The sequence below is a fragment of the Lacerta agilis genome, chromosome 9 (genome assembly GCF_009819535.1).
Source record: "Lacerta agilis isolate rLacAgi1 chromosome 9, rLacAgi1.pri, whole genome shotgun sequence".
Taxonomy (NCBI): domain Eukaryota; kingdom Metazoa; phylum Chordata; class Lepidosauria; order Squamata; family Lacertidae; genus Lacerta; species Lacerta agilis.
Genome location: NC_046320.1, coordinates 39,810,993 through 39,838,635, shown reverse-complemented (window position 1 = coordinate 39,838,635; position 27,643 = coordinate 39,810,993). Strand labels below are relative to the sequence as shown.

Sequence of the window (27,643 nt, the reverse complement as noted above, 5' to 3'; positions counted from 1 at the left end):
CCAGCCCCAAGTTGCGTGAGCAACACAGTTGCTTCCGTGTGCCTGCCTGTGTCCTCGTACCTGATCCCGACCTGTACCTTGCTCTGCTTCCTGCCTTGCTCCCCACCAGACTGACCCCCTGTTGGACTCCTGAACCTTGGACTGGACTTTGACCCTGCTTCACGGATGAACCCCTGGCATGTTCCTGACCTCTGACTACTTGGCTAGACCCACAGATTGTTACCTGACCCTGCTGCCGCCCCACCCTTGGACTTGGTTGCCTCGCTGGACCTACCGCTGTTGTCTGGGACTGCTGACCACGCCCCCGCTCAGCCCCGGGTGAGTTTCTGGTCTTCCCACCTGGTGTTCTCTGGGCTGGGCACCCCCGGGGCCAGCACATTTAGGGCACAATCCAGCCCAAGTCAAGCTCTTCTGAGTCCCATTGATTTCAATGCTTAGCATTCAAACAAAATCAAAGTGGGGCATGAAAGCATTCAACTATGAATGAACAGCATACGCAGTTAAAAACAATGCCCCTTACAACCTGTAATACTGCCTTAACCAGATAAGATGAACCCTGAAGGAAGAACAAAACATGCAGAACTAGTTATTATTGTTACAACAGTTGCTTACGCACTACGCAGTATTTTGCATTGTTTCTAAGTGCACATTCTGGAGATTATATGTAATCTAGGTAAAAAGGTAAAGGGACCCCTGACCATTAGGTCCAGTTGTGTCCAACTCTGGGGTTGTGGTGCTCATCTCGTGTTACTGGCCGAGGGAGCCAGCATACAGCTTCTGGGTCATGTGGCCAGCATGACAAAGCCGCTTCTGGCAAACCAGAGCAGCGCACGGAAACACAGGAGCAGTACCTATTTATCTATTTGCACTTTTGACGTGCTTTCGAAATGCTAGGTGGGCAGGAGCTGGGACCGAGCAACGGGAGCTCACCCCATCGTGGGGATTCAAACCGCCGACCTTCTGATGAGCAAGACCTAGGCTCTGGTTTAACCCACAGCACCACCCTATATGTAATCTAAGTACCTGCTAATTTACTTGGGTCATGTTTTGCTTTCTTTGTTTGATCAAGATGATTTATTAATGGAAGAACTTTAAAAACCTGCACAGACCTACAGATGCTCTATTTTGGTTCCGTTACAGGTTAATTCCACTCATTGTTCCTTGGATCTGCCTCATAGGTTTAGAAAACATTATGCCGTCATAATGTTGAGTTCAACATTTCCTTGTTCTAACCCATCAACTATTTCCCATAAATAAGAAAAGAAACTGCATCCAATGATTGTCCCAGGGGAGGGGAAGTTTGGTTAAATTCTCAAGTGAGGCTTTTGTTCCACCTATATTACTTTAGAAGTAGCTTAAGGGTTTTGTGAGCATCTCTTCATTCTGCAAGTTATATCTCTGTTGTTCTGCATTCTGAAGCCTACCCAGATGCCTGTGATTCCTGAAAAATCCACGATGTCACAGGCTGTGTGAGAAGACAGAGACACTGCCTAGCATGTGCCTGATAGCTGTTTGTCACACTAGCCTTTTCAAAAGTAAAGTCTATTCGCTGTTAAATAAATCTGTGTGGAAACTTTTTTTGGAAAGATGAAAGGAAAGACTTTCCTTAAAAATCAGCAAGTGCACTGCTGTTGGGCACTTGGTAGCCAGCTTCCTCAATTTTCCATGCTTCAGTTAAAGCCCAGGAAAGATGTCACAATATATATCCTTCCATGGGGCTTTTTCTGATCAGGAAGCATGGACAACCAGGGAGGCTGCAGAGCAGTGGAGAAATGTTTAATGGGATAAACACAAGCATATCACTCTCGGCCATCTTGCTACCATAAAGTAAGCTCAACCTCATCCACAGGAAGTCTAATGCACCCTATGAATGTGTCAGAAAAACAAAAGCCTCTTTAGCAGAGAAATAAAACTTTTGAGAAACTGGTGTCAGATTTCAGCACACCCCTCCTTCAGGTCAGCCTACTAACATGAATGAATGAAAAATTCATTCCTAAATCAGGAGCAAAGTTGTTGCTGATAATAGGCACACACTTCCTCTCTTGCTTAGGCTGCTCCTTTGCAGTCTTGGATAATGTCACTTTACTTACCAATAAACCCAAGCTGAGAAAATTCGAGAAACACCCACTCCTTTGAGTCCTGTAGCACAACAAACTCACTGATTGTTTGTATATATGATGGTTTGGCTATAATATCATCTTCTAGCTGAAAAAGAAATCAACTTTTTTTCAATTGCAGCCATAGATCTTGGAGACCCTTTACAAATAATTTTGTTGCTTCCAGAAAAATAAATGAAATAAGCAAAGGGAAAAGAAACGGCAACAGGGTATCAATATAAATATAAGTCACTTCTGTACTCCATAGTAGATTAGCAGAAATGGAGGCACAGAAGAGGCATTGCTATATCCTGGGAAATGAGTTTTCAGGATGAACACAAAATTGGATAATCCTTTGGGTGGCATATAAGCAGTGCTTTTTTCTGGGGGGGACGCAGGGGTATGCATACCCTTAAACATTTTGTGAATCTTAGTTTGAAGAGCAGTATTTCAATATGAGTAGGAAAATGAGAGTACCCCTAAACATTTGTTTAAAAAAAAACTGCATATAAGCATCACAGCGGTAGAGTGAGAAGGTGGAGAGTCAGAGTCATGAGTAGGCTGATTATAAAGTAGCAAAGATTGTAAAAACAACAACATATTAACTACATATGCACAGTGCTGTTTAATGACTTGAACTGAGACGTTTAAATCTGACGCAGTAGAAATAATAAGATGCCTTCTGAGCAGATTCAAATGTGGAAACTGGATAATCAAAGCCAAAGGTTGTTTAAACATTAGCATTTTCCCTCATCAAACAGTAGGTAAATTGATATGCCTTATTATTGCATAGTTTTCTCACTGGAACTGCTTCACTTTTACTTTAACAATTTGATCTGTCTCTTCAATTATTAACCTGCTTGCTTTCCACTAATATATATATGTTTAATTGCTACAAATAAGAACATCATCTTGTGAAAAGCTGTGGGTGCCAAGAGTGCTGCTGAAGTGAAACAGTACTCCCAATAAATGTTCCTGAATTCTTCTTTTTTGGCATGAGTTCTGAATCAAGCTGCTGAAAGCTGCTGTAGTTCTTAATGTTTTCATTTCATCTCCCTTGAGTGTTAATAAAAAGCACTTTCTAACAACTCCTGAAACAGAGCTTCTCAAAGATGCTTTCAGCTTTGGAAATGCCTAATTATCTCAGGATGAAGCGGACCTAAATGGACACAGAGAATAATTACGATTCACCCCAGGTGAAGAGGGATTTGGCTGCCTGTTCATATGGCTCCTGTACAGCCATTATCTTTTCCCAGGCATGACTAAAAGTCTCTCAAGGGACCCTTGTAGACTTCAGAAATTGTGAACGATTGCACTGAAAATATTGACACAATTTTATCTAAACCTCCCTCAACCTTTTATTGATTTACAGAGACACTGGCCTTAAAAAAAGAAAAGAAATTTATAGCTTACATAAGGAAAAAAAAGAAGATGCAGATAAGAGGGTTTATTTCCTTAAACTGCCTTGAAAATGTTGCTAATGGTAGCACAACTACAAAGGACAGAAGAAAAACTAATTTAATCAGTGCAGCAATTTATGTAGCATGTGAACTTACCTGTAAATAGAATGTTCCCCTTGGTTGGGCATACATCATTAAGAAGCTATAATCCAAATTCTGTTTTGTTCTCCATCTAAACGGAGGCAACAAATTATGGTTTGTTGTTGTTGTGTTTTTTTTTAAAGAGGAGCTTACTTTCATACTATCATTTTAGACAGACACAAGCAAACTTATCTATACCTACAGTATTTCAGTCTAGTTTTCTGGATGGTAGTGAGGATGGAAACTCCCTTGGTGACCCTGGCTAATAATCTACACTGGGAGAGTGACAACAGGGACTGTAACTTTGTTGTTTCCCTCCGATTTATCAGCAACTTTCAGTACATCAGCCACAGTTTCTTCTGCAGTATTTACATAGGCTGCAAGTTGGAAGTCCTGAGTTACTTTGACTCCTACCTTACTAGGAAGTTTTGGAAGGTCGTGTTAGAAGACTTCTGTTTGTTTGTGTTTGTGTTTGTTTGTTTGTTTATAAGAAATCCAAACTAATTGCTTTACATTTTTAAACAAACAGAATAATAGCCATAAGTAATTATCCTGTGCAGGGTTCTGCAGAAATTTATTGTTTCTACCATGATTTTAAACTTCTGCATCAAACTTTAGGAGAGGTTGTCTGGAGGTTTGGAGAGAGCTGCCAGCAATACACAAGTGACATCCAGCTCTTATTTCTCCTTTCCATTTCAACAAGGTGTGAAGATGTCAGCTTAAAATATTTGCCTGAAATCAGCAAGGGACTGAATAACAACAAACAAACAAACACTCAGTGCAGACAAGACGTTTATGGATATACAGTACTTCGCCTGGGTGGGGTCATATTCCCCAGAAAGAAACTGTTGTGCTCCTGGATCTAGGCCTTATTGATCAGTTGTTTCCCAGGACTACCTCTTACTAAAAGTAGTAATGGCTCATAGGCATTTTAAACTTATTTATTTATGTATGTAATTGATATACCTCTTTTTAGACAGACCTCAAAAAGCAGTTTGCATAAGGTTTTTGTGAGTATAACCATCATTTTTTTAAAAATAAAAATAATAACAATAATATTACATTAAAATGAAAAAATGCAAATTCTTTGCTTGGAAGAATATGTTCTCACTACCCTTAGGGCAAGAAGCCCCTGTGGTGACAGTTGAGGGAGGCAGGGGCCACAATGGAGGGTGGGTGTTGATAATTCCTCAAGCTTCTGTCTTCTCTACTCCCCCCAGGGCAAGATGGTCCTGTGTCGGCAGCTGGGGGAGGGAGGGGTCACCATGGGAGCTGGATGCTGCCAACATTGACAGATATTGGGGGGGGGGAGCATTTGAGTGTGCTCAATGGTGCTGACAGAAGCAGCCCTGCCAGTCTACACTCCACCACAGGTGGGGAGGCTGCACTGATTCCCCAGCAAGACTGGTGAGGGTGTCCTTCCATGAGTCTCTGCTGGAAATGGATGCACCTGGGTGCCCTCAGGTTTCCTTGGGAGTCAGTTGGCTGCCGCCAGGGAAGGGTGCTGTCCCCATGCTCCAGAGACCGACCAGAGCTTAGAGGCCAAGCAGGTCTCCGGGGCTGCCTCTAAGCTGCAGCTGCCAACTCTGCTCCACCCTGGGGTGAACTATTTACTTTATCTTTGCAGTTGTGGCATTTGTTGACTAAACCATGCCTCGTAGTTTTAAGATACTGAGAGCTGCTTTGGGAACGAAGCTTTAAAACCAAGATATTCACTTTAAAATAAATAAAACAACCCTCTTTTAAAAACACTTAATAACGTGTGGTCTGAAATCCTCACACGCCGCCTTTCATACCTTACTCTCTCCTTTGAATCCCCTAATGATTCCTTGAGATTGGAGAGATTGGGATAATAGGAAGCAGGGGGAGATACAACCTCCAGAACTCCAGAAAGTGCCTCCTTTGGGAAGCTAAGAAAAGAAAAAAAGAAAAACAGTGTTCTCTTCCAGTGAACTTCTGTTCAGAAGTACAAACTGTACAGGATCAAGGGCTTATTCATATTTGTTTATGCTTGCGGGAGGACATTTGTACATTTTATTAGCAAAAAAAAAAACATTTATTTTTCCTGTGTATGTGTATTGCAGACTTGGGCAAAGCGATCCTCTGTTGCAATTACTCTGTGGCTTGAGATATGCCACCGCTACATTCAGGTGTTGCCACCTGAGGTGAAATGGGTATTTGTGCCTCCTGCCCCCTGCCCCTCTCTGACTCTCGCCTCTCAACTTGGTGGGAGATGGGGCACTCTTCAAAGCATTGCTGCTTGGCTTCTCCACCTGGGACCAGGGAAGACAAACAGCAGTGCCGTATGCCAGAATGCCTCCTCCTTGTTGGTGGAAGCAATGGGGCAGGCAGAGTGCTGCCTCTTGCACTTGCACCACCCGAGGCAGATGCTGCAGGGAAACAGAGGGAGCCAACCCATTCCAGGAAGTCTGGAGGCAAGAACTCCCTCCCCAACCCACAGAACAGCACAGTACCCCTAGCATGAGAGCCCTATTAGCACAGGCAGCAAACATATAGTTTGCCAAACTCTAGGCAGCACGGGAGGAAGGGATGTGACATCTCAAATATGCATCTGCACATGAACGCTTCAGCCTCAGGAACCAACCAGTCTCACCTTGGAAACCTATGGGGACCAACTTCTAAAAGCCATATTTTCCATACCTTTGGCATCACAAAGGCACTCTTAACATTTTATTACATTAAAGTAGGATATTATTTTGAAAGCAGACAGAAATAAACAAACACCTACAACAGGTTGAAAGAATTGCTACTCCAAATGTCTAGACACTAGTAAAGATTTCTGATTACTTCATAGAATGTAAGTAATTGAATTCAGTACTGTATACACACATGGGACGTGGGTGGCGCTGTGGTCTAAACCACAGAGCCTAGGGCTTGCTGATCAGAAAGTTGGTGGTTTAAATCCCCGCAATGGGGTGAGCTCCCGTTGTTCAGTCCCAGCTCCTGCCCACCTAGCAGTTCGAAAGCATGTCAAAGTGCAAGTAGATAAATAGGTATCGCTCCGGCGGGAAGGTAAATTGTGTTTCCGTGCACTGCTGTGGTTCGCCAGGTTTAGTCATGCTGGCCACATGACCCGGAAGCTGTCTGTGGACAAATGCCGGCTCCCTCGGCCTATGGAGCAAGATGAGCGCCGCAGCCTCAGAGTCGTTCATGACTGGACCTAACGGTCAGGGGCATCCTTACTTTTACCTTTACTGTATACACAAAAGGGTGCTTTGGGCTGGCATACTTAAATTATGTGGAAAGTAGTCTCAAATTCACTTATTTAAAGATTATAAATGCAAAGTAGTGTCAGAGAGAGAGAGAGAGAGAGAGAGAGAGAGAGAACTAAAGGATTTAGCTAAACTTTGCAATACTGTTATTTTTCTGTCTTCCTTAGTGCTGTAAATGTTAATATCTAGTTTAGTATATGCTACAGTAATCCATGTTACTGATAAGTAAACATTTATTGATGTGGTATTTTTAATGGCATAATATTACTTATTTTTAGTAGCCATAATCTGACATATTATATTAAAAAAAAACTTACCGGCTTCTGATGCTTTCTGCAATGCTGTTAACATATTTTGAATCCACCTAAAAATAAATAATAATAATAATAATCAACATTTCTGCTATTTTCTGAAAACAGAAGTTGTGCTAATCATACTGGAAACCATATGTGCATTCATTTTATTCCATTTTATGGTCACCATTGCTTAACAATGGACACAGCAGAATTAATTTTATTATATGAATGTTAAAAATTAAATAGAAAGAAGTTGCTGCACAGTTGTTTATATTATATAGAAGGATTAAGATGTATGTACTTTTCCTCATAATTACAGGTAAAAGATTTTAGAAAAATCTATTACTCTTACCTTGCAGCAATGAACTATACCTTTCTGATTTGTTCTCAATAATGGAAATGCAGCTGAGTTAATCACAAACTCTCCCCCACAACCTTTGGTGAGAAAATTCACCCAAGCAGTTTCCTTGCCTCAGGACATCCATTACAGAGAACTTCCAACAGTTTATTCCAAGTGTTTCCAAACTGTTGCATTTATATGTGAAATTGAAGCAACCAAGTTAGCCCATTCCCACAACATAACCAGACAGGTTTTTTTATGGCATTGCTCTAGGAGTTCTAAAGCTTGCTAAGAACACATTCTATATCTCTGGTACATTTATGCATTAATGCATGGGTAGGCAAACTAAGGCCTGGGGGCCGGATCCAGCCCAATCACCTTCTAAAACCGGTCCGCAGATGGTCTGGGAATCAGAGTGTTTTTACACGAGTAGAATGTGTCCTTTTATTTAAAATGCATCTCTGGGTTATTTGTGGGGCCTGCCTGGTGTTTTTACATGAGTAGAATGTGTGCTTTTATTTAAAATGCATCTCTGGTTATTTCTTGGGCATAGGGATTCGTTCATTTCCCCCCAAAAAATATAGCCTGGCCCCCCACAAGGTCTGAGGGGCAGTGGACTGCCCCCCTGCTGAAAAGGTTTGCTGACCCCTGTTAATGCCATCAGGAATACCCATAAAATATTCAAATATTAAAGTCATGATAATGCACTATTGTGAGAAATATTGAACTCTTGTATGCAGTACTTGATCTTTTAGGGCAATCACACAATATGTCCTCAGTAAAAAGGTAAAGGACCCCTGGATGGTTCAGTCCAAAGGCGACTATGGGTTTGCAGCGCTCATCTCACTTTCAGGCCAAGGGAGCTGGTGTTTGTCCACAGACAGTTTTCCGGGTCATGTGGCCAGCATGACTAAACCGCTTCTGGCGCACGGACGACCGTGACGAGTGCCAGAGTGCACGGAAATGCCGTTTACCTTCCCACCACAGAGGTACCGGCATGCTTTTGAACTGCTAGGTTGGCAGGAGCTGGGACAGAGCAACAATAACTCATGCCATCGCAGGGATTCAAACCACCAACCTTGCGATCAGCAAGCCCACAGTATCTTGTGCGGTATATGCAGTAAGACTACTTACATAGTTTTGGAAAGATTATAATCATAGGTTTGCAACATTAATATATGTGAAAATGTGTCCTTCGTTTGCAGGTGCTGGCTAAGAAAACCAACATTTCGGCGGACTAGGCCTGGGCTTTCTCTCCATCTACATTATATACTGATTACTGATTAAAGACTATCAGCATAATGTTGTTCCAGAAACTACAAGGTTTCTTCCCTCTTCAAGCTCCTATCTATTGCATTGTCCGTTTAAAGCCATTGAGCTTTTGCTACTTTAGAACTATACCAGAACTGCAGGATTAGCAAGTCAGAGCTCTAGCACTGAAACCTGCATTATTTGGGTGTTTTTGTTTTTTGCTATTTAAAAAAAGGGATATCCGCAGGCCAGTTATTGCATAGTAGCTGACAGTAGACGACCCTCAGTATGAAATATGGTAGATGGCTCAGCAGGAAACAGCAATGCAATGGGAAATAAGAGATGGGAGATACCGGTAAATCTATTCCGAAAGAACTAAACGTAAGGATGAGAACCTGTGGCCCTCCATGGTTTGTGGCCTCCAACTCTCGGGCATTATGACCAATGGACAGGGATGAGGAGGGCTGCAGTCTGTAATATCTGGAGAACCACAGATTCTACATCTTTGGTCTACCACAAATGACTTCTGATGTGACCTATCTAAACAATAGGTTTAGATGGTAAATGTGGAGCAGGCAGGATTTGAACTCTCACTCCAGAAAGCAGCACCCAAACCTCACAGCTCCTTAAAGACAGGCTCATGATGGGCCATTTAATATTGCCTAGACCATGACACATGCCTTTACCCATGCATCATATCCAGAAATCCCTCCCAATGTGGAGCCTCATCTCAGTGCAACAGTCCAGGTTCAGCAGACCCAAGTGCTGAAGTTTTGTAATGTTACATAAAATGGTGTATAATTGTAATGGTGTTGCATTTTAAGTTGCTGTGAAAAACGTGTGAACACGTGGTGAAGGCTTGCATTGTTTACATTGCAAAGATAGGGTGGACTAGGTTTTATGACTGAGTCATGGGTCTCTGGATAGAATTTTTGAATGTTCACTTATGTTAATGAACAGGGGCTGCAACCCCCCTCATTATTTTGAAGCAGGGCCCCAGTACCCCTCTTTATTGGGGGGCTGACATCCCTCACTGCTGGGTGCCCTCTGCATGCCCCAGCCCCTACCCCTCGCTTGTCCCAGCCCCCTCTTGGCTCCTGGACACAGAATGGGAGGAGTGATGGGAAGATTGCCCTCGCTTGTCCCAGCCCACTCCCAGCTCCTTGGTTCCCGGGCAGGGGCATGCAGAAGGCACCTAGCAGCAGTGGGGGATGTCAACCCCCTCAATACTTGGGGGGCTGGGGCCCCTGCTTCAAAGTATTAAGGGGGCTGAAGCCCCTTGCACCCCCTATACCCAGCACCCCTGTTCTGAGAGAGTACAGGCGTCATAGGCACTTCCAACTACCTTTATCTTTGGTTCTTTATTGTTTTCCACTGCGAAGTGCTCCTTTGCATCAACTTGCCCATCAACAGAATTTCATTCAGGGCTAGCGCAAGGCATTTTCCCACCTGAGCCAAGGTGGATGAGCTGTCACTGCTTCCCCGTGTACTGATCTCCTGTTGCTGCTGTTTTACTTATTTGCTGTCACAATAGCAGCAAGGGTGGTCCTTTGGCCTTCTGTGTAGTAAACTGTGAAACTTTAAACAAGTGCTTGTGTTCGTAACATCTTTATTAGGAGCACCTATGTGGCTTCTAGCTTCCTAGGAAACAGCTGCTGAGCCAGAAGTCATGGCTGATTGGCTGGTGGTGGTGGTAGCAGGGCAACAGCAGTAACCAGCCAAACATTGGTGGGTGGATAGAGACTAGAAATCTCAGAAGGCAGGCCAAAAGACCCTGATCCACCACCATGCCACCTGAGACAAGGGGACTCTTGTTGACTAATGGGTGGATTCACCCTGATTGCTTCTAGTGTGCCCATAGATCTCCACATGAAGAAGAGTGTCGCAGCCCCATGACTGTCTCCTGAATTAATCAAATCAGTGGCTTCGTTTCTTCGTTGGGTCAAGACCTAGCTGTTTACTCTGGTCTTTATGGGTAATGCTCAATATAGTGATCTGCTTGCTGACTTTAGCTTGCCATTGCTTAGAATAATAGAATCTCGACATGCGGTCTCCCATCCAATTTGAAACCATACCAGTCCCTGCTTAGCTTTCCAAATGTGCTAGCAGTTTTATTGCTGCTATTCATTATAGTTCAATATATATCTGACAAATCATCATTTTAGATTGAATGTATCCACCCCTTAAGATCACCTGGCAGAGTGCGAGTTGAAAATAAATAAATAAATAAATAAATAAATAAATAAATATCATTCTCTAATGTAGCAAAGGGGTAGAAGGGATTCTGGACTGTGGATCCCAACATATGTGGGCCAGGGCTGATGAGAGTTGGTGCCCCACGACACCTGCAGGGCCACAGATTCCCCACCTCTATATTATAGACAAACACAGACTGCTGCATTTTCCTTCCATAAACACAAATCATTTCAAGCTAACTTACCTCTGCTACAAAGATAATTATCATACAATGCTGCTTCTGCTCTTCAGACATTCCATTGAAAAGGGATTGCAGTGTGTCCATCAAATAGCTTTCCTTTGCTCTTCGCACTGTTGGAACACCTATTACCATGGCCACTAACATCAAAAAAGGGGACTTAGTTGGATTTAAAAAAAAAAGTACGATAAAAAATCATTTCCATTTTCATAATGACACAACTACAGATATTACTAACGTGATACTATTATCGTCCTTAGGTGCAGAAATCAGCAGCGAGTTTAAACCAGTAAGAATAGAAATGCATATTCTACGTTGGTCATAATCCAACACTAAGTTAGATTTTCTAACTGTGTGTTAAAGTGTGGTTTTAAGTTTTGAATCCAGGTCCTCCTTATTTTGGGAATATTTTGCATTCTCCACTAGCTGTCCATTTTATTAAGCTGTTGTTGTTCAGTCGTTCAGTCGTGTCCGACTCTTCGTGACCCCATGGACCAGAGCACGCCAGGCACGCCTATCCTTCACTGCCTCTCGCAGTTTGGCCAAACTCATGTTAGTACTCTGTCATCCCCTTCTCCTTGTGCCCTCCTCCATCTTTCCCAACATCAGGGTCTTTTCCAGGGAGTCTTCTCTTCTCATGAGGTGGCCAAAGTACTGGAGTCTCAACTTCAGGATCTGTCCTTCCAGTGAGCACTCAGTGCTGATTTCTTTAAGAATGGATAAGTTTGATCTTTTTGCAGTCCATGGGACTCTCAAGAGTCTCCTCCAGCACCATAATTCAAAAGCATCAATTCTTCGGCGATCAGTCTTCTTTATGGTCCAGCTCTCACTTCCATACATTACTACTGGGAAAACCAGCTTTATTAAGGGAACTAGCTTTAGTAATAAAGCTAGTTCCCTTAATTTTTGACTTCCCTTTAATACAGACAAATTAACCCCATTGATAAGGAGGATCTGTCATATTTTATAGATAGCAGCGGTAACTCATATGCTGGTGGTGGAAGCATCACAGCAAGAACATAAGGACAGCCTGCTATACCAGGCCAATGGCCCATCTAAGTCCAGCTTCCAGTTCTCACAGTGACCACCCAAATACCTGTGGGAAACCCACAAGCAGAAACTGAGCACAAGAGCACTGTGCCCTACTACTAAGTGGTATTTAGAAGCATACAGCCTCTGACTAATGTTAGGAACATAGGAAGCTGCCTTATGCTGAGTCAGACCATTCATCCATCTAGCTCAGTATTTCTATACTGAGCGGCAGCGGCACTCCACAGTTTCAGGCAGAAATCTCTTCCAGTCCTACCTGGAGATGCTGGGGATTGAACTTGGGTTCTTCTGTGTGCAAGGCAGATGTTCTAACACTGGGGTACAGCCCTTCACCTACTACTCCGCTAACATCTAGGCAGAATTTTAAAGCAGCTTTGTGCAGAGCTGTCAAATACAAGCCTTCTACAAAGAATAGCACAGAGCAGTAGAACTATGGTGAAGGCAAAATGAGATAACAGCGCAGAAAAGGTGTGTGTGAGAGAGACTTGAAGCCTGAGAAGATAGAGCAAAAGATGCCTGCTTCTTGGGAGAAAAGCAATGACAAACCTAGACAGCATCTTAAAAAGCAAAGACATCACCTTGCCGACAAAGGTCCGTATAGTTAAAGCTATGGTTTTCCAAGTAGTAATGTACGGAAGTGAGAGCTGGACCATAAAGAAGGCTGATCGCCGAAGAATTGATGCTTTTGAATTATGGTGCTGGAGGAGACTCTTGAGAGTCCCATGGACTGCAAGAAGATCAAACCTATCCATTCTCAAAGAAATCAGCCCTGAGTGCTTACTAGAAGGACAGATCCTGAAGTTGAGGCTCCAGTACTTTGGCCACCTCATGAGAAGAGAAGAGACTCCCTAGAAAAGACCCTGATGTTGGGAAAGATGGAGGGCACAAGGAGAAGGGGACGACAGAGGATGAGATGGTTGGACAGTGTTCTCGAAGCTACTAACATGAGTTTGGCCAAACTGCGAGAGGCAGTGAAGGATAGGCGTGCCTGGCGTGCTCTGGTCCATGGGGTCACGAAGAGTCGGACACGACTGAACGACTGAACAACAACAAATCATCTGTATACTAAACAGAAGCAGCAAGAGAAAAATGCAATAGTAAAAAAATGGTGCCTATTATGCTTTCCTCCTCCTGCAAAGGTTTTACAAAGCTCTTCATCTGGGAAATTCCGCAGCTACTCCTTGGACAATTTTTAAAAAGTGGCACTTTTACATCGTCTCTCTTTTCATTCTCTTTCCACCCCAGTCTCCAAGCAGTGTGATGGTCTAGGGGTCCAGGCACTTACCCAGGGTTTCTGTTTCCTTTATAAATGAGGCCCAGCAGAGAATGTGGGGTTCTTTATGATATGTGGTTTATTTACACATATATACAACAATGATGGAGGGGTTCAAAGCAATACACTCCAAGAAGGTCCCATCTCTCCAGGGGCAGATTGTTGGTCTTTCAAATTTCAGCAGCGCCCTGTGTGAGGCCAACATTTGGTCTCTCACCTTCTGTTCTGCTCAAGTCACTACCTTCATAGTTGTGATGCTCTGCAGTGCCCCCTAGGCCCAGTTCCCAGAGCAACAGAACCAATAATACTGCCCTAAATCCTCTCTACTGCAGCCTCCGATTCAAAACAGGTAGCCCACATTGTGCTCTGCCCCAACTCTCCAGCTTGCTGTGTTTAACAGACTGCAACCTCTTTTTCCTAGGTCACATCACCACCACTAAAATCCTAAATTTAACACTGCTTTTTCTTTGCTCACCATCTCTCTGTGGAAGGAGGGGCTCCACACCTTTGCTGTCTGGCACAACCTATGCCTTCTTTATGGCTTTCTTAATGGCGCTTCCCTTTCCCTTTGTCCTATTTTCCTGAACCCAGAAAACTGGTTTGGTCTGTATTTATTGACACTGGTAAAATTGACCTCTGGCTGCCCATCTTAATTCTCCAAGCACTGGTTAAACTCCAACACCCACTAGACTCGGGGAATTTAAGGGAGGATCTTGCACCCAGAAATTTAGGAGCAATGAGGCACCTGCAAACTCATAACAAAGATGATTCTAGGAATATATTACAAAAACTGTATACACCCTGACTTCCCTGGTGAAAGGGCATGTAATTATAACCACTGGTCTGGATCCAGCCTCATCCTTTCATGAATAGAAGCATTTCTTCTGTTTGCAGATGGTCCAGTGAAGGCTCCTGCTAGAGGAAGGGGAAAGGTGATACCCCTGTCTCCCTGCACCCCCAGTATCACCTCTTATGAAGTTCAGGAGCAGCTACAGGAGGAAGGAGGATTTGGCAAAAATTGTGTGCACCCCTTCTTCCACTTGGTGTATCATGTGTGCATAGTTTTCTGCTCACTAGAAATCTGGATACAACCCACTATTTCCCACAAATGCTAGTCACTATGCAACAGCACAGCACAGCAAGCTATGTGATAGGCACACAGTTGGCTATTTGGCAGATCTTACACCACACTTAAAAAAAGTTTGCATTAGCAGAGCAAAAGGTGTGTGTGTGTGTGTGTGTGTGTGTGTGTGTGTGTGTGTGTATATAGTTTTGCTGAGGGTTGCAGCCCAGCAGATCACTACAGTTTCATTCCCCCACCATTGAAAGCAGTAGTGGAGGAATTCGCTATGGTGGGGCAGAGCCCCATTTGCCCATTATGGACCAGCCTCCACTGGCAGAGGGAGGCAGATAGGCACACCCACCATATCCTAACTCTTTCCAGAAGGCAGTTCTAATCTGGAGTTTAGGGTTGCTCTCTAAATACAAACAAACAAACAAACAAACATATTCTCACCCCCAGTCCTTCCTTGTCCAATTACAACATTTGGATAAATACCAGCTTCATGCTCCTGGAGATGAGGCAGATAGTAATGGATATTTGAAAGATGTATAGGGAGCCTGTTGGCAAGACTCAACATGTTCAACTTCGTAGAGTCTTAAAACGAAAGGAAAAAAGAGCTTTGGAACTCAAAATCGAAACACTTAAATAACTGCCTAAAATGCCAACATGCTCAGAGTACTGAGATAACATCATGGCTGATAGCATACCAATAAGTCCAAACTGCACGCTTTGAAAGCATGCAGCTTTATGGTGTAGCATTATGGCATAAGGCCACTGTTCTGAAACAGGCCTCTCCCACCCACCCTCTCCAATGTTAAGCTTAAGAATGTCATGCACCTTCTGCTCACATCTCATGCATTGGCTATCAGCTGGAGCTTACAATTGGGTCTCCCAGCCTACCTGCTTAGGAGAAGTCCTTTACAATTTATTGCTTTGCTGTTCTCTACATAGACATATTATTCATACTGTGAAACAACTCATTTTGCAGTATGATAAAAGATTTTACCAGGGACTTGAGTAAACATAATTGAACTCTGGGAGGTTTACTTCTGAGGGTACAGGCATAGGATTGCTTTGTAAATTATTTCATGAGTTAGATATAACATTTATTTTTAAAGTCAGACCATGGGCATAGTTGGGGGGGCAGCTGCCCCCACCTAAATCAAGCAAATCAATAAAAATACTTAACTAGCTGAGGTTCTGCCCCAACCCCCCCACAACATGAAGCCTGCCCCCTAACATAAATCCTGGCTACATCCGTAAGTCATTGAGTGTTGCCTTTCATCCAGTCATTGCAAAGCAGTGCACAAAACAATATATAGTGTCTCTCTCTAGGTTCTTCTTGAGATAAATTCTGGTGTCAAAGCTTGGCTAAAGTGGAAGCCAATCAAGGGAGCTTTGCACAATGTAAGTTATAGGTGGCAAGAAGGTTCCATGCTCCTGGGTCCTCATTCCTGCTTTTGCAGCTTAATTCAGACTTCTCTGTCCCAAAATCATTTTAATGTCATTTTGGCAATTCTCTGTGAGATAGCCAGTGTGGTATAGTAGCTGAATGGTTGAACAAAGGAGAACAGGGTTAAAATCCGCACTCGGCCATGAAGCTCACTGAGTGACTTTGGAGCAGTCACTGCCTCTCCTCAACTTAACCGATGCAATCAAATAAAAACAAACAAACAGATAGCACTGCCTATTAAAGTTAGGAAAGGACTCACCGGCAAGCAAACTAGTAAAATTCCCTTATTGAGTTCTGGTGATTCATCACTGATTAAAACACAGGACAGAATTGACCAACGGTATGCATTGGCCTAAGGTTGATTATTTATTGCACGTGGGTTCGTTGTGACAACCCAGCTACTGGAGGTTGTGCCATTTTAAAGATGGAAAGCCTGGAACCAGGCCTGTGCAGAGCTTCTTTGAGGCCTGGGGTGGGAGTCTTGTTAGAATGAAGTTATAAACTCAAACAAAAAATCTGCCGGTCCCTGGCAGGACCTCCTGCCCAGCTTAGCCCTCTGAGTCCTGGGGCAAGTGTACCTGGCTGCCTCCGCCTATGCATGGGTCTGCCTGGAACACTTAATATATTTTTTTAAGATAAGGGTTATGTCAGAAGAAGACTAATAGAACCAGAAGTACTGCTGGAAACTCCTGTAATATAGCTGATGGCAAAGTTAACAGGTACATCCCTTAGGGGAGGGAGCTGGATCTTCCTTAAGACTTCTGAATGGGGCAAAAGTAGAGCTTCCACCACCTCAACTAATGGTGATGTATGATCTGGTTCTGTCTGTGTGGTTGAAATGGGAAAGTGAGACAGATTGGAGAGACACAGAGAAACACTGAGAGCTGATCTGATCTGGGGCAGTGGATCTGGGCTGTCTTCTGGAGACTTCACTTATTCTCAACCTGTATATTTGTAAATAAACTCCTAGTTTTAAAACGCTGTAAGCCTCTAGAAACTTATTTCCAAAGTAAACTGGTAAGTGCTGCACTCTAGAATGTCTCGTGGCTCTGAAAAATTCAGGCAAGCATTACAGTATATACAACCTTTCCCTTGTATAAAATTTTGTGAACGCAACAAATATTTTTTCAGACTTTGAGGGAAGACACTTTGCTGGGTGGGGTGGGGGTAGGTCACTGCGTTCTCTTTCCCAATCATATCCAAATAATTTATAAGAGGATATCATTTAACTGAAAATTAGAGAGCTGGTTTTGACCTATAAAGCCCTTAAGCAACTCAAGACCGCAGTACCTGAAGGACCACTTCTCTCCATATGAACCTACCCACAAGAGGTCCAGAGTGTGGCAACATGAGAGTGGGCCTTTTCTGCAGTGGCTCCCTGTTTGTGGAATGCTCTCCCCAGAGAGGTTCAGCTGGCGCCTTCATTATGCACGTTTGGGCACCAGGTGAAAATGTTCTTCTTCAACCAGGTTAACATCCAACACCCTTTTAAATGTGGGAGGGGGTGAGGTGGGATTATTAGTTTGTTTTTATTATATATTTTGTGTTCTTTTAATCTTGTATTTTTATGTTGTGAACTGCCTTGAGTTCTATGGATGAAGGGTGGCATACAAATTTAATAAATAATATCTATCTTGTAGTTTCTTATAAAATACTGCATTTTGATGTGTCTCCTCCGCAAACCAGCTTTGATCAGAAATGAGAAAAAGAATTATTGAGCTGTGTTTTCAGCTGGTCTGTACACAGACTTATTCCCTGCTTTTTTGGGATTTCCCTTATGCCTTCTGTTCCCCACCTCTGTGTCTTTCTGACTTCCCACTGCCCAGCATCACATCACATGCTCCCATTAAAATCCACAGACCTCCATTAAGATCCATGTTTCCTTTCTGAGAAAGTAATGACTTGTCAAGTCGTTAAAAACAAAACAACAACAACAAAAACCCATTCAACACAAACCTGTAAAATTTCCGGAAGTGCTGGCTAGCTCACCCATGAATTGCTTGATTTCATTTAGGACACTGTTCAGCTCTTGGGATCTTTTTTTGTTTTCTTTTTCAGCGTCGAAGAGTCTTTGGCGAAGTTCCAAAAGCTGTCTTTGGTTCAAATCTAAAACACTTCCTGCAATTGTAAAGGCAAATTATCTTCTTCGGAAGGAAGTAATTCATTTCCTTAAGTAAAAGAAGGGTTAAACCCTTTCAGACTGATCATTTATTCACAGAAGCAAGAGTGGAAAACACCCCCCCTTTTTAATCCTTTGTGTATTTATGGATTTATTATTATTACTATATTATTATTATTATGTGTAAACATAAACTAATATTCACAAAGTTCACTCCTCCTCTCCAACCTCCCATAAATCTGGATTATTGACCATGCCTTTCCTCACCAACACTTAGTCAGACTATAGATTGACGAGTCTATTGTGATTTACGCCTCCCACAGGTGCCTTACAATGAACCTGTTAAACACTGCTATTACAAAAGCCGGCTGATCATTGAACAACATGTAGCTGAATTCCATGCAGGTTTTGACCTGAGGAAACTTAACTAACTGGTAGTGAAATTTCTAATTTATAGCAGTAAAATGAGGCCGAATTCAGAGCCTGCTTTTCAGTAGCGCTAACAGAACAGTATACACACATCCAAAACAGTCCATCTTCCAGGGGTGGCTTTTAAATATTGTATAGCACTTATTGAATTAATGTATAATTAATGAGCTGTATAAGTGTTTACTAATCGAAGCAAGTCCCTGATCTGCCCATGTCCCCATGGTTACCAGAGCCATCAAGTAAGTAGAAAACAGTGACAGGGTGCTACTTTTAGGGTGCACATTGTTGCTTCTTCAGCCCCAGTGACTGAACACCCTCAGTCAACAATATATTTTACCTAGCTCTTTGGCAATAATGGCACTTCCTGTTTCTTTCCCACATCTGACGCCAACATGTCAACAAGAGGGATAAGAAGCAGCTGTTGCACTTGCCACAAGTGAGCAAGAGTTATTATCCAAATGAGAAAGGAACTCAGGAGAACTGATTTTTTTAAAGGGGGGTGGCGGCAATATCCCACATAGCGTCTTGTTCCAACTCAAACAGTGTCAATGAAAGTACTTCCTTCTACCAAACTGGCATTGAACTATGTAAAACAGGTGAGCTACCCAGCTCAGTGGCACTTGATTTCTGCTTACGCAACCATTATACAGTCTTGTGTGTATTTACAATGAGCAACAGGTCCACTTCCGTTTATTATTGCTCATGTGTGCAAAGTTACTATCTGCATCACCTTCTATAATAAAACCTTGTTAAAGACTATACCTCCAGTTGTTTCCCTGTTCAGATGGAAATTTGACATTTGCATTTTATTATCAAATCTGAAGGTGGAGGCTGTACATAAAAGTACTAGGTGAGACCTTGGGGCAACAACATCATTATGTGAAGCTCCAGCAGCTGTGGGAATATTGTTGTTGTGTTAATTGTTCTTGTATATACCTGGAGAGAGAGAAATATGCACCTATGTTCTATATATAGATCTACTAATGGCTAACAGCAATTCTCTGTTGGAGGAATGCAGTTTTAAGGAAGAGTATAACCAGACATACTTTGAAAGAAAAATCTTAGTGTTTTGGATAATCTTCCCAAGCATTTATATCAAAAAGATGTTTTATTACAGACACACACAAAATAATAAAACCACTCAGTATAGAAAAAAATCACCCTGCAACACATGGAAGCATGAGAAGTGCTGCAGAACAGTCAGCATGGATAACCTTCTACAACTGTGTTCTACACAGTGCTTTTCTCCTCAGGAGCTGAGGTGGTCCCTGTTCAAAAGAAATCTCCCAACTACAGTATGATGAAAAAAACTAATGATAATTTAAATGTGAGAGGTGTACAACTAGTCAGGGGCACCAGACAGCAGTTGAGAAAGGCCAGAGCATCACAGTCCGAAATGCAAATGTAAAAGACAGAGTATATAAACATTTATACACTAATACTAGAAGCCTCTGAGTCAAGATAGGTGAACTGGAGTGCTTGGCCTTAGAGGACAACATTGATATAACAGAAACCTGGTAGAATGGAGAGAGCCTGTAGGACTCTGGTTATAAACTCTACAGATGCCTTGACTAAGGGAGAAGTAACTGAAAGACAGCAAAATCCCCCAATCTTAGTTTAATTTATCCTCAGACTTAGGTGTAAATAGGTTTGTTTGTTTTTTAAAGCATTAATATTATTTCAAATGTATAATTTTAAGGTGAACTTATTCATTTTACTGATTCAACTGAATTAATGAATGCAACATTTAATATACAGTAAATGGTTAACTTGCCCTGCAGCTTATGCATGCCTACTTGGAAGAAAGGAACCGGAATATATCTATTGGAAGTTCAATTTCTCCAAGTTCATATCATTAGCTGGATATGTATTTATCTTTAATATAAAAATCTTGCATCCTTCTTAGCAAATTATCTATTATAGTCAATCCTTTTCTAACTAAATATCCTGTAATGATACCATATTAGAAGACTGCCTTTCTAGATAATCAGCTCTTCAACATGCAATTTCATTTTGTTTCCCCCCTCTCAAATCACCCTATTCAGTTTCACATAAGACTCTTAAGAGTAGCTCAAGATTATGTTTGTAGAAGATCTACTTTCACAAGGAGAAAAGCCGTAATAAAACATCTATTGTGTTTTGTGAATGCCTCATGTAGCACTTGTCAATTATTACAGATTTATTTGGGTGACTCATGAATTAGTTTAGTTTCCACACTGGCTCACTGCCATTCTACGGGGACAGATTCACCACTTGGAACATCAACCTAAACTTGATGTGAGGGTGGCTAGATAAGAGACTGCTACCCAATGCAGCTGTCTGTCTTGTTAGGCATTCTTGTGTACCACTTTTCAATACTACCCCAATTCTAAGCACATTTATGTGGTAGAAAAGCTAGTATGTTTGAATCTTATCAGTCCGATTTGCTTGTACAACTACTTGGGACACACTGCAAACTGTGGCTTGAGTGGTATGTACAGATGGGGATTGTATTTCTTAAGAAGTCAGGAAGGCAAACAGGAACAAAAAGCAACACACAAAGAAAGAACATGCAGTCTTCTTGTCTCGTATTTGTTTAAAATGCCTATGTCAACTTGACCCAAAATGTCACACCCAAGCAGGCATGTAGTGCTCCAGAGTTAATTATTTGGATTTATATCTTCATTTGTTCTGCCTTCTATCTGCCTGGCACTCCCCTACTTTTCACCTGAATTTTTGCTAGTTGTGTATGACAGAACTGCCTCTTGTTCATAATCTAAGGATTGGATGCCCCAATTTCTAAGAAATCCTACAATAATGGAACAGCTTTGCATTACACTGGGACCAGAGAGATGCCACCATTCTGTCAGTGGAACAGCCACCATCTCTAACACATCCTTGGACTGGAAGGAAAGGGGAGGGGAACACACAACCAGAAAAACAAAATAAAAATGGTGCTGGAAGCCCTGCCAATGACAATCAAGCAGTGACTATGCCCACATACAGAGGTACTCAATGAACACACAATGAAAGCCACATATTGCTAGCACATGCACCCCTGCATTACCACATAAATAACACACATGATAATGCCACAGTGCCTCTGCTCTACCAGTGCCATTGGCACAGCCAGCCAAGACCCCACTACTGCAAGTCCCAGGAATCCCTACTGGCAACCTCCCTTACGCTCCTGATAACCACTGTTTTATAAGCACAACAGAGAGGAGAAAGGAGAGCCTATACAACATAATACACACATAGCTCCCTCGGCAGAGAGCCTGGAGAGATTGCATACAGAGCTCCTGAGATAAGGGTTCAAGACCCACCCCGGGAAGAAAATACTCTTTTCAAAACCAGTCAAGGGGAGCGGTCAGGGCATTCAAGTGCACCCACAGACACACAGAGCAGCAGCCTTCAGCGCCCCACTTACAGGGCATAGGATTGGCAAGCAGGAGATATCCCTACTGAACCCTGTGAAGGAACAGCAAGGAGCATCCTGGACCCTGCTTGTCACGGGATTAACACAGAACACGGTGTGGGATGGATCCTGTACTTGTGGGAGAGTGACCTGTGTAAGGGCAGGGGAACAAAGGGAAAGAATAATGAGCAATTGTCAGCAGCTGGAACACACAGTCCTTGAACCTGGATGCACAGTGGATGTTTGTGAGGAGAGAGAGAGAAGGTGGAATGGTGCCACCTGGGTGCTCAGCCAGTGTGTCCATGCCACAGTTTCCTTCCTGTGGAGGGAGAAACTGTAGTGATTATATATGTACTTCCTTTTTTATGGTTGTAGTGAAACACTGTAACAGCTCTTTAATTTGCTCCATGCATCCAAGCTGTTATATTGCAAGGCAGAAGCACTCGTGAGTGTTTAGCAGCAGTGGCAATGGGTGCAATGGAGAGCCTGGCTTTCGGCAGCAGAGAACTTACCTACATGGGCAAAGAGTGCCTCCCCTGTGTGATGAAGACAAAGCTCCCCACTTCTGGGCTGGAAAGAGTATTAAAGCAAATTGGTTTAGTCTAGACACAGATTCCCAGCTTTCACTTAAAAAAAAAACGGGGGGGGCAGTTTCTAACATTTGTAGAACCTAAGAAAGAAGGCAAAATGTACAGGCACTATTTTCCTCGTGTGAAAGTAACTAGCCTGATCCCACCTTTCAGTGATTTACTCCCCACCCCCATTAAAAAGCCTGCAGGTTGGTACAGAGTTTTGTATTGAATGTTTGTGTCTTGAGTCCCAAGGTGAGGTATCTATTAAGGTTATAAGGTTATAGCAGAGAAATGTTAGCAATGTGCTTGATTTCCCACGTGTGTTCCATGTACTGGCAGGTTTGTGTCCTTTCTCCTTGTAAAGTTCAATGGGACTTAATACCATGTATATATATGACTGAATGTTCTAGTCACAAGTACAGTACCACAAGATTAGTCAATGTAAATCTCAGGGGCAAGGAATACATCGACTTTCATTTTGCAATTAAGCCAAGAATGTTAAAATCTAATACTGTAGAACTCTTTATCTCTTATTTACATAGAGTAGGACATAACATATTAGAACCGAACAATGATCTCATAAATCATGCTCACATGCTTGGTCACTACTGATATTCTCCAAATTTATCTATTTAAATTAAAAGCAGCATAACATAAAAAATGAATATAATGGCTTGGATCCTAAGATAAGTTAACTTTAGGAAGTTCATGGAAATAACGTTTCCCCCCCTCCTCCCCAGTGGTCACCTATGCCTCTGAAAAGTCTCTCCAGACAGTAGGGGCCCGCCTGAGCAATGTGGAATGGAGGCAGGGGAAGCTTCCTTCCATGAACTTCCTTATCATAGAATCCAAGCCATACTATATTCAGTATATCATATCCTTCCTTCCTTCCTTCCTTCCTTCCTTCCTTCCTTCTTTTTCTTCCTTCCTTCCTTGCTCCCTCCCCCACCCTCACACACACACACCCTCAACTTTCACCTAGTAGCAACCATTCCAGGAGGCTTCCTCAGTGGGAGAGATGGGAAACCTGGCTCATTCCATCAGCTCTGGTGAAGGACCAGATCTATCAGATCCCTGAACTATTTTCATTCCAGATGATCATTATAAGAATTATTTAACTTTAAGAACTGCCCCCCCCAAGTTTGCTTTTCTGCCTCTTTCCTCCCCGTCCTCTTTTCTGTTTGTGTTCTGTCTCCTAGATTGTAAGCCTACAGACACCATCTTGTTTTAATTGATAGCATGCAAGCTGCTCTGAGAGCCTTTTTGGCTGAAGAGTGGGGTACAAGTGCTTGTTGTTGGCATCCATCTGTCTCAAGGGACAATGGAGTGCACATCTGGGGTGAAGTCAGACTGCTGTGTTAGCAGCACCAAAGTGACCTCCTTGGGGCACAAGCCTGGGCAGTGTGTATGGAGATCCTGGGCTGCTCAGATGACAAGACGGCCTTGCTGATATGGTTGAGAAGGAGGCATAATATGGTTGAGAAGGAGGCATAAAAGGCACCATCCAACTGTCTGAGGGACTCCACCGCAGATTTGTGTAAGGCTTACTTCTTATGCATTTCTTCTCCCTAAGATATCCCACAAGGCAGCAGAGGTTTAGGATCAGAGATGGGCTACCTTCCCAGAATAACAAGCCCCATCTGCCCTTCACTTTCCTCTACAGCACGTGCAAAAACCGCCTTCTTCTACTTAACCATTGGACCCACTACTGGTCTTGTGCTCTCAATCCTTTACAGCCTGTCTTCGCATGCAGGAGAGGTCTTTAACTCACCAAGGATTTGAGGCCCATCAGCTACCCTCACCTGGTTTAGCCCAACAGTCAAAGCAATTTCCTGGTGTGCGGGTGCTGTTGCATGTTGATAGCTTCTAGGAGCCACAGGTGAGAGCTGAGTGCAGGGTGAGGATCAAAGGTGGACAAAGTACCCCGGAAGGAGCACATGTCCTCCACCAGAGGTACTACCTCTTCCCTAACACCCCATACACCCCAAGGTACAAGCACAATAAATAAATAATTCCACTGAAGTTCATGGAGTGAGTGGTAATAAGAGAAATCTATTACTATTCTTTTACCACCAAGTGGCAGTGGCACAGATAAAAAGGTAAAGGGACCCTTGACCATTAGGTCCAGTCGCAAACGACTCTGGGGTTGCAGTGCTCATCTCACTTTACTGGCCGAGGGAGCTGGTGTACAGCTTCCGGGTCATGTGGCCAACATGACTAAGCCACTTCTGGCGAACCAGAGCAGCACATGGAAACGCCGTTTACCTTCCCGCTGGAGTGGTACCTATTTATCTACTTGCACTTTGACGTGCTTTCGAACTGCTAGGTTGGCAGAAGCAGGGACGGAGCAAGGGGAGTTCACCCAGTCACAGATACTTCACAGATAAGAGAAGAAAATATCCTCAAATCCCACAAGCACTCTAATTTTAAAATATATCTATGGAAGAGCCAATTTGAGTATTCTGGGCATCAACCATCACTGTGCATGTAGCCAATGCAATGTCTCAAAAAATTAGTAATTAGCAGGAAAAGCTATTTGGCACATCACTGTTCAGCCCCATTAGGGTGGCTTCAGTGGCATGCTAGTCATTTTTGTGTCTGCGATACATTCATTATTCTGGGCCACTACAACTTTCTGAATTTGGGTAAGGAGTAAAAAACACACCCACACATTGCATCAAGTGTTATTAGTGACTGACACACATTTAAATAGCTGCGTTGTTGTCACAGCATTCAACGAACGGGTTGTCCACACTGGGGTGTTTAGCTAAAGACATCAATTCAGGACATCAAAACCCACAAACCATGCAGGAAAGTTATACAGCTCTCCATGCTAATCTTACTTCGTCCATAAGGCAGAGAAAATCGATGGGACCCCGCAGGTGGCACAACCCACAAAAGAAATACCGCGCCCGCACAAAATCCAGAGCAACGCGGTGATCCCAGTTTTGACTACGACTTCCCCCACATAAACTCTAAAGGAGCACCACGAGTAGATCTTGTGTAAGGACTCAGAAGTTGTACGGAATTCAAAGGGATTTCTATAGTAGATGGTCCCACAATGGAACAGACACAGAGCAGAGAATGAGAGTTTTGCGCGCCTGCCGCGCTTGAAATAACACGTGGTCCTTCTGCAAAAGGGAAAGAAAGCGCCGCTTTCGTTCCTTTTCCCCCGGCGAGAGACAGCTCCTCTGCCTAAGTTGCATTTCCTTCTGTTGCTGTGCTATTTGCAGTCTCAAAGCAGGAAAGCAGTTCAGGACCGATAAGATGCAAACGCCTCCAGGCGAGCGCCTGGAGCCCGGAGAGCAGCCCCCGGCCGATCAGAGCCTACCGGGACGAGCGCGCACAGCCGCTGCCCGCGCAGGCGGAGGTTAGCGGGAGTTGGGAGCCGCGGCCCGGAGGCTGTGGAGCGCGCGGTCCCGCGGGGAGCCTCCAGGCGCGCCTCCTCAGCTCCTTTCCCTCGGAGAAGCGAGGCACAGCAGTGCTGCCCGTCTCCTCCAAGGGGGGCCCTCTTCCCTCTTCTCTTTCCCGCCAACCAGCCAAGCCCTCCTCCTCCCGTCCCGGGCCGAGCTGGAGCGCTCGCCAGGGGCAGACTTTCCTCCGCCCGCCTTTTCCCGCTTCTCACCTCCGCTCCCGCTGCGGGCGGCGTACCAGGCGAAGGAGAAGACCGCGCTGAGGCACACAAACGTCAAGGCGCTGGTCAGACGGAGCCTCATCTCTCGGCCCCCCAGCGAGGCTGCCCGAGGTCCTCAGCAGCCGGGGCGCCTCGAAGCGCTGCTCTGGCCGTCGCGTCACCGTCTTTGTTTGGCTTCGTGTAGCTGCGTCCCGCTCGCCCGCGGTGTTTTGCTTGACGCCCTGAGCCGGCGGAGGCTTTTGTGTGTGTGTGGTGTTTGTTCCCCTCACGCCTCGTTGCCCCTCTGGGAAGAGTTATTATCTGCAGGCGCCTGGCCAAGCTCACAGGTGCGGGAATCCGATTCCGCGCTTATCTCTCAACCTTGGCTGCTGCTCCAGCAACGCGGGCCGCCCAGCTCCTCCTCAGCTCTTTCTCGCGCTTGCAGGAACTTGTGGCACAAGGCATCGACCATCTCTCTCTCTCACGCAAGAGCTACTGAAATGTTTCTGGCGCTTCCCCGGAGGGAATCGTTGGAGCCGCTCGGAGAGAACGAGCCGCGAGGCCAATCAGGGGAAAGTCGCCGCCGCCCCTTCCTCCCGCTTTAATGTATAAGTCAACAACCTGTGCAACCTGCTTCGCTTTCTCGGAAACATTTGAATTGCCGACCCTGTGGGCAAGTGGCCAAAGTGAGAGGTTGGAGAGGGATAGGTCTGGCGCCTGGATTTTAAAAGCAAGGTTTAAAAGGCAGCAATACCCGCCCTCATTCTTAGGTGCAGTCGCTAGAACTTCGGCACATTTCTGTTCGAACGCGCAAAGTATTGTGACGTAGCAATTCAAGGGGTTCGCATGTTGACCCGTCCCGGGCAACTGAAACCTGCCACCAAACCTGCTGCAGCTCTAGCTATGGCACTCACTTCTTTGGCCCAGTAAAGCATACCTTCTTACGTCAGTGTTGTTGTTTTTTAAGCATCCTTTTACAAATATGAATGGAAAAGTATCCCTTGTTCACTGATGCAACTTTTCCAGATATCTGTACTGCTATTTAAATGTGGTTTCTATATCTTAATTATTTTGAAGGTCAAGGTACAGAAGTCATAGGGAAATTAAAATCACATTGTGACCTTTCAGTCTCCGTGAAGGACTCAGAGTTCTGCAAAGCCTAAGAATCTGAGTGCTCCATTTGTTTGATAAAATGAGCATTTTGAGGTTTAAAAGTCAATATTCTTTTTCTTTGATTTTCACATAAGTTCTCACTGTGTCAATTGCACTTTGTTTCTTTTTAATCATTCATTCCAGTTCTAGCCAAAATATGTAGTGTTTAAAATTTATCCTAAATACAAACATTAATTGCATTTCCATCTTGAAAGTTCAATATGCTCTCAGGCTGACGCATTGGCAAATCTCCAGGGAAAGTTGTAGAGCAGCAACTAAAAATGCTTATGTGTTCTTCCCGCATGGTGGCAGGAATGCAATAAATAAATGT

The 27,643-nt window shown here is 43.7% G+C and overlaps 1 protein-coding gene across 1 annotated transcript in view; it reads right to left on the bottom strand.

Annotated features, from left to right (window-relative positions):
* MGAT4D (MGAT4 family member D) overlaps nt 1-26,436 on the bottom strand; it is a 37,211-nt gene extending 10,775 nt beyond the window's left edge. The window contains exons 1-8 of the mRNA XM_033159800.1: nt 26,173-26,436; nt 17,987-18,148; nt 15,031-15,171; nt 11,198-11,331; nt 7,188-7,234; nt 5,434-5,547; nt 3,653-3,728; nt 2,091-2,205 (exon numbers count right to left, since the gene is read on the bottom strand). Of these exons, the coding sequence (XP_033015691.1) occupies nt 2,091-2,205; nt 3,653-3,728; nt 5,434-5,547; nt 7,188-7,234; nt 11,198-11,331; nt 15,031-15,171; nt 17,987-18,148; nt 26,173-26,263 (880 nt within the window). The 5' untranslated portion in view covers nt 26,264-26,436. The remainder of the gene's footprint in view (nt 1-2,090; nt 2,206-3,652; nt 3,729-5,433; nt 5,548-7,187; nt 7,235-11,197; nt 11,332-15,030; nt 15,172-17,986; nt 18,149-26,172) is intronic.
* Nucleotides 26,437-27,643: the final 1,207 nt, after the last annotated feature.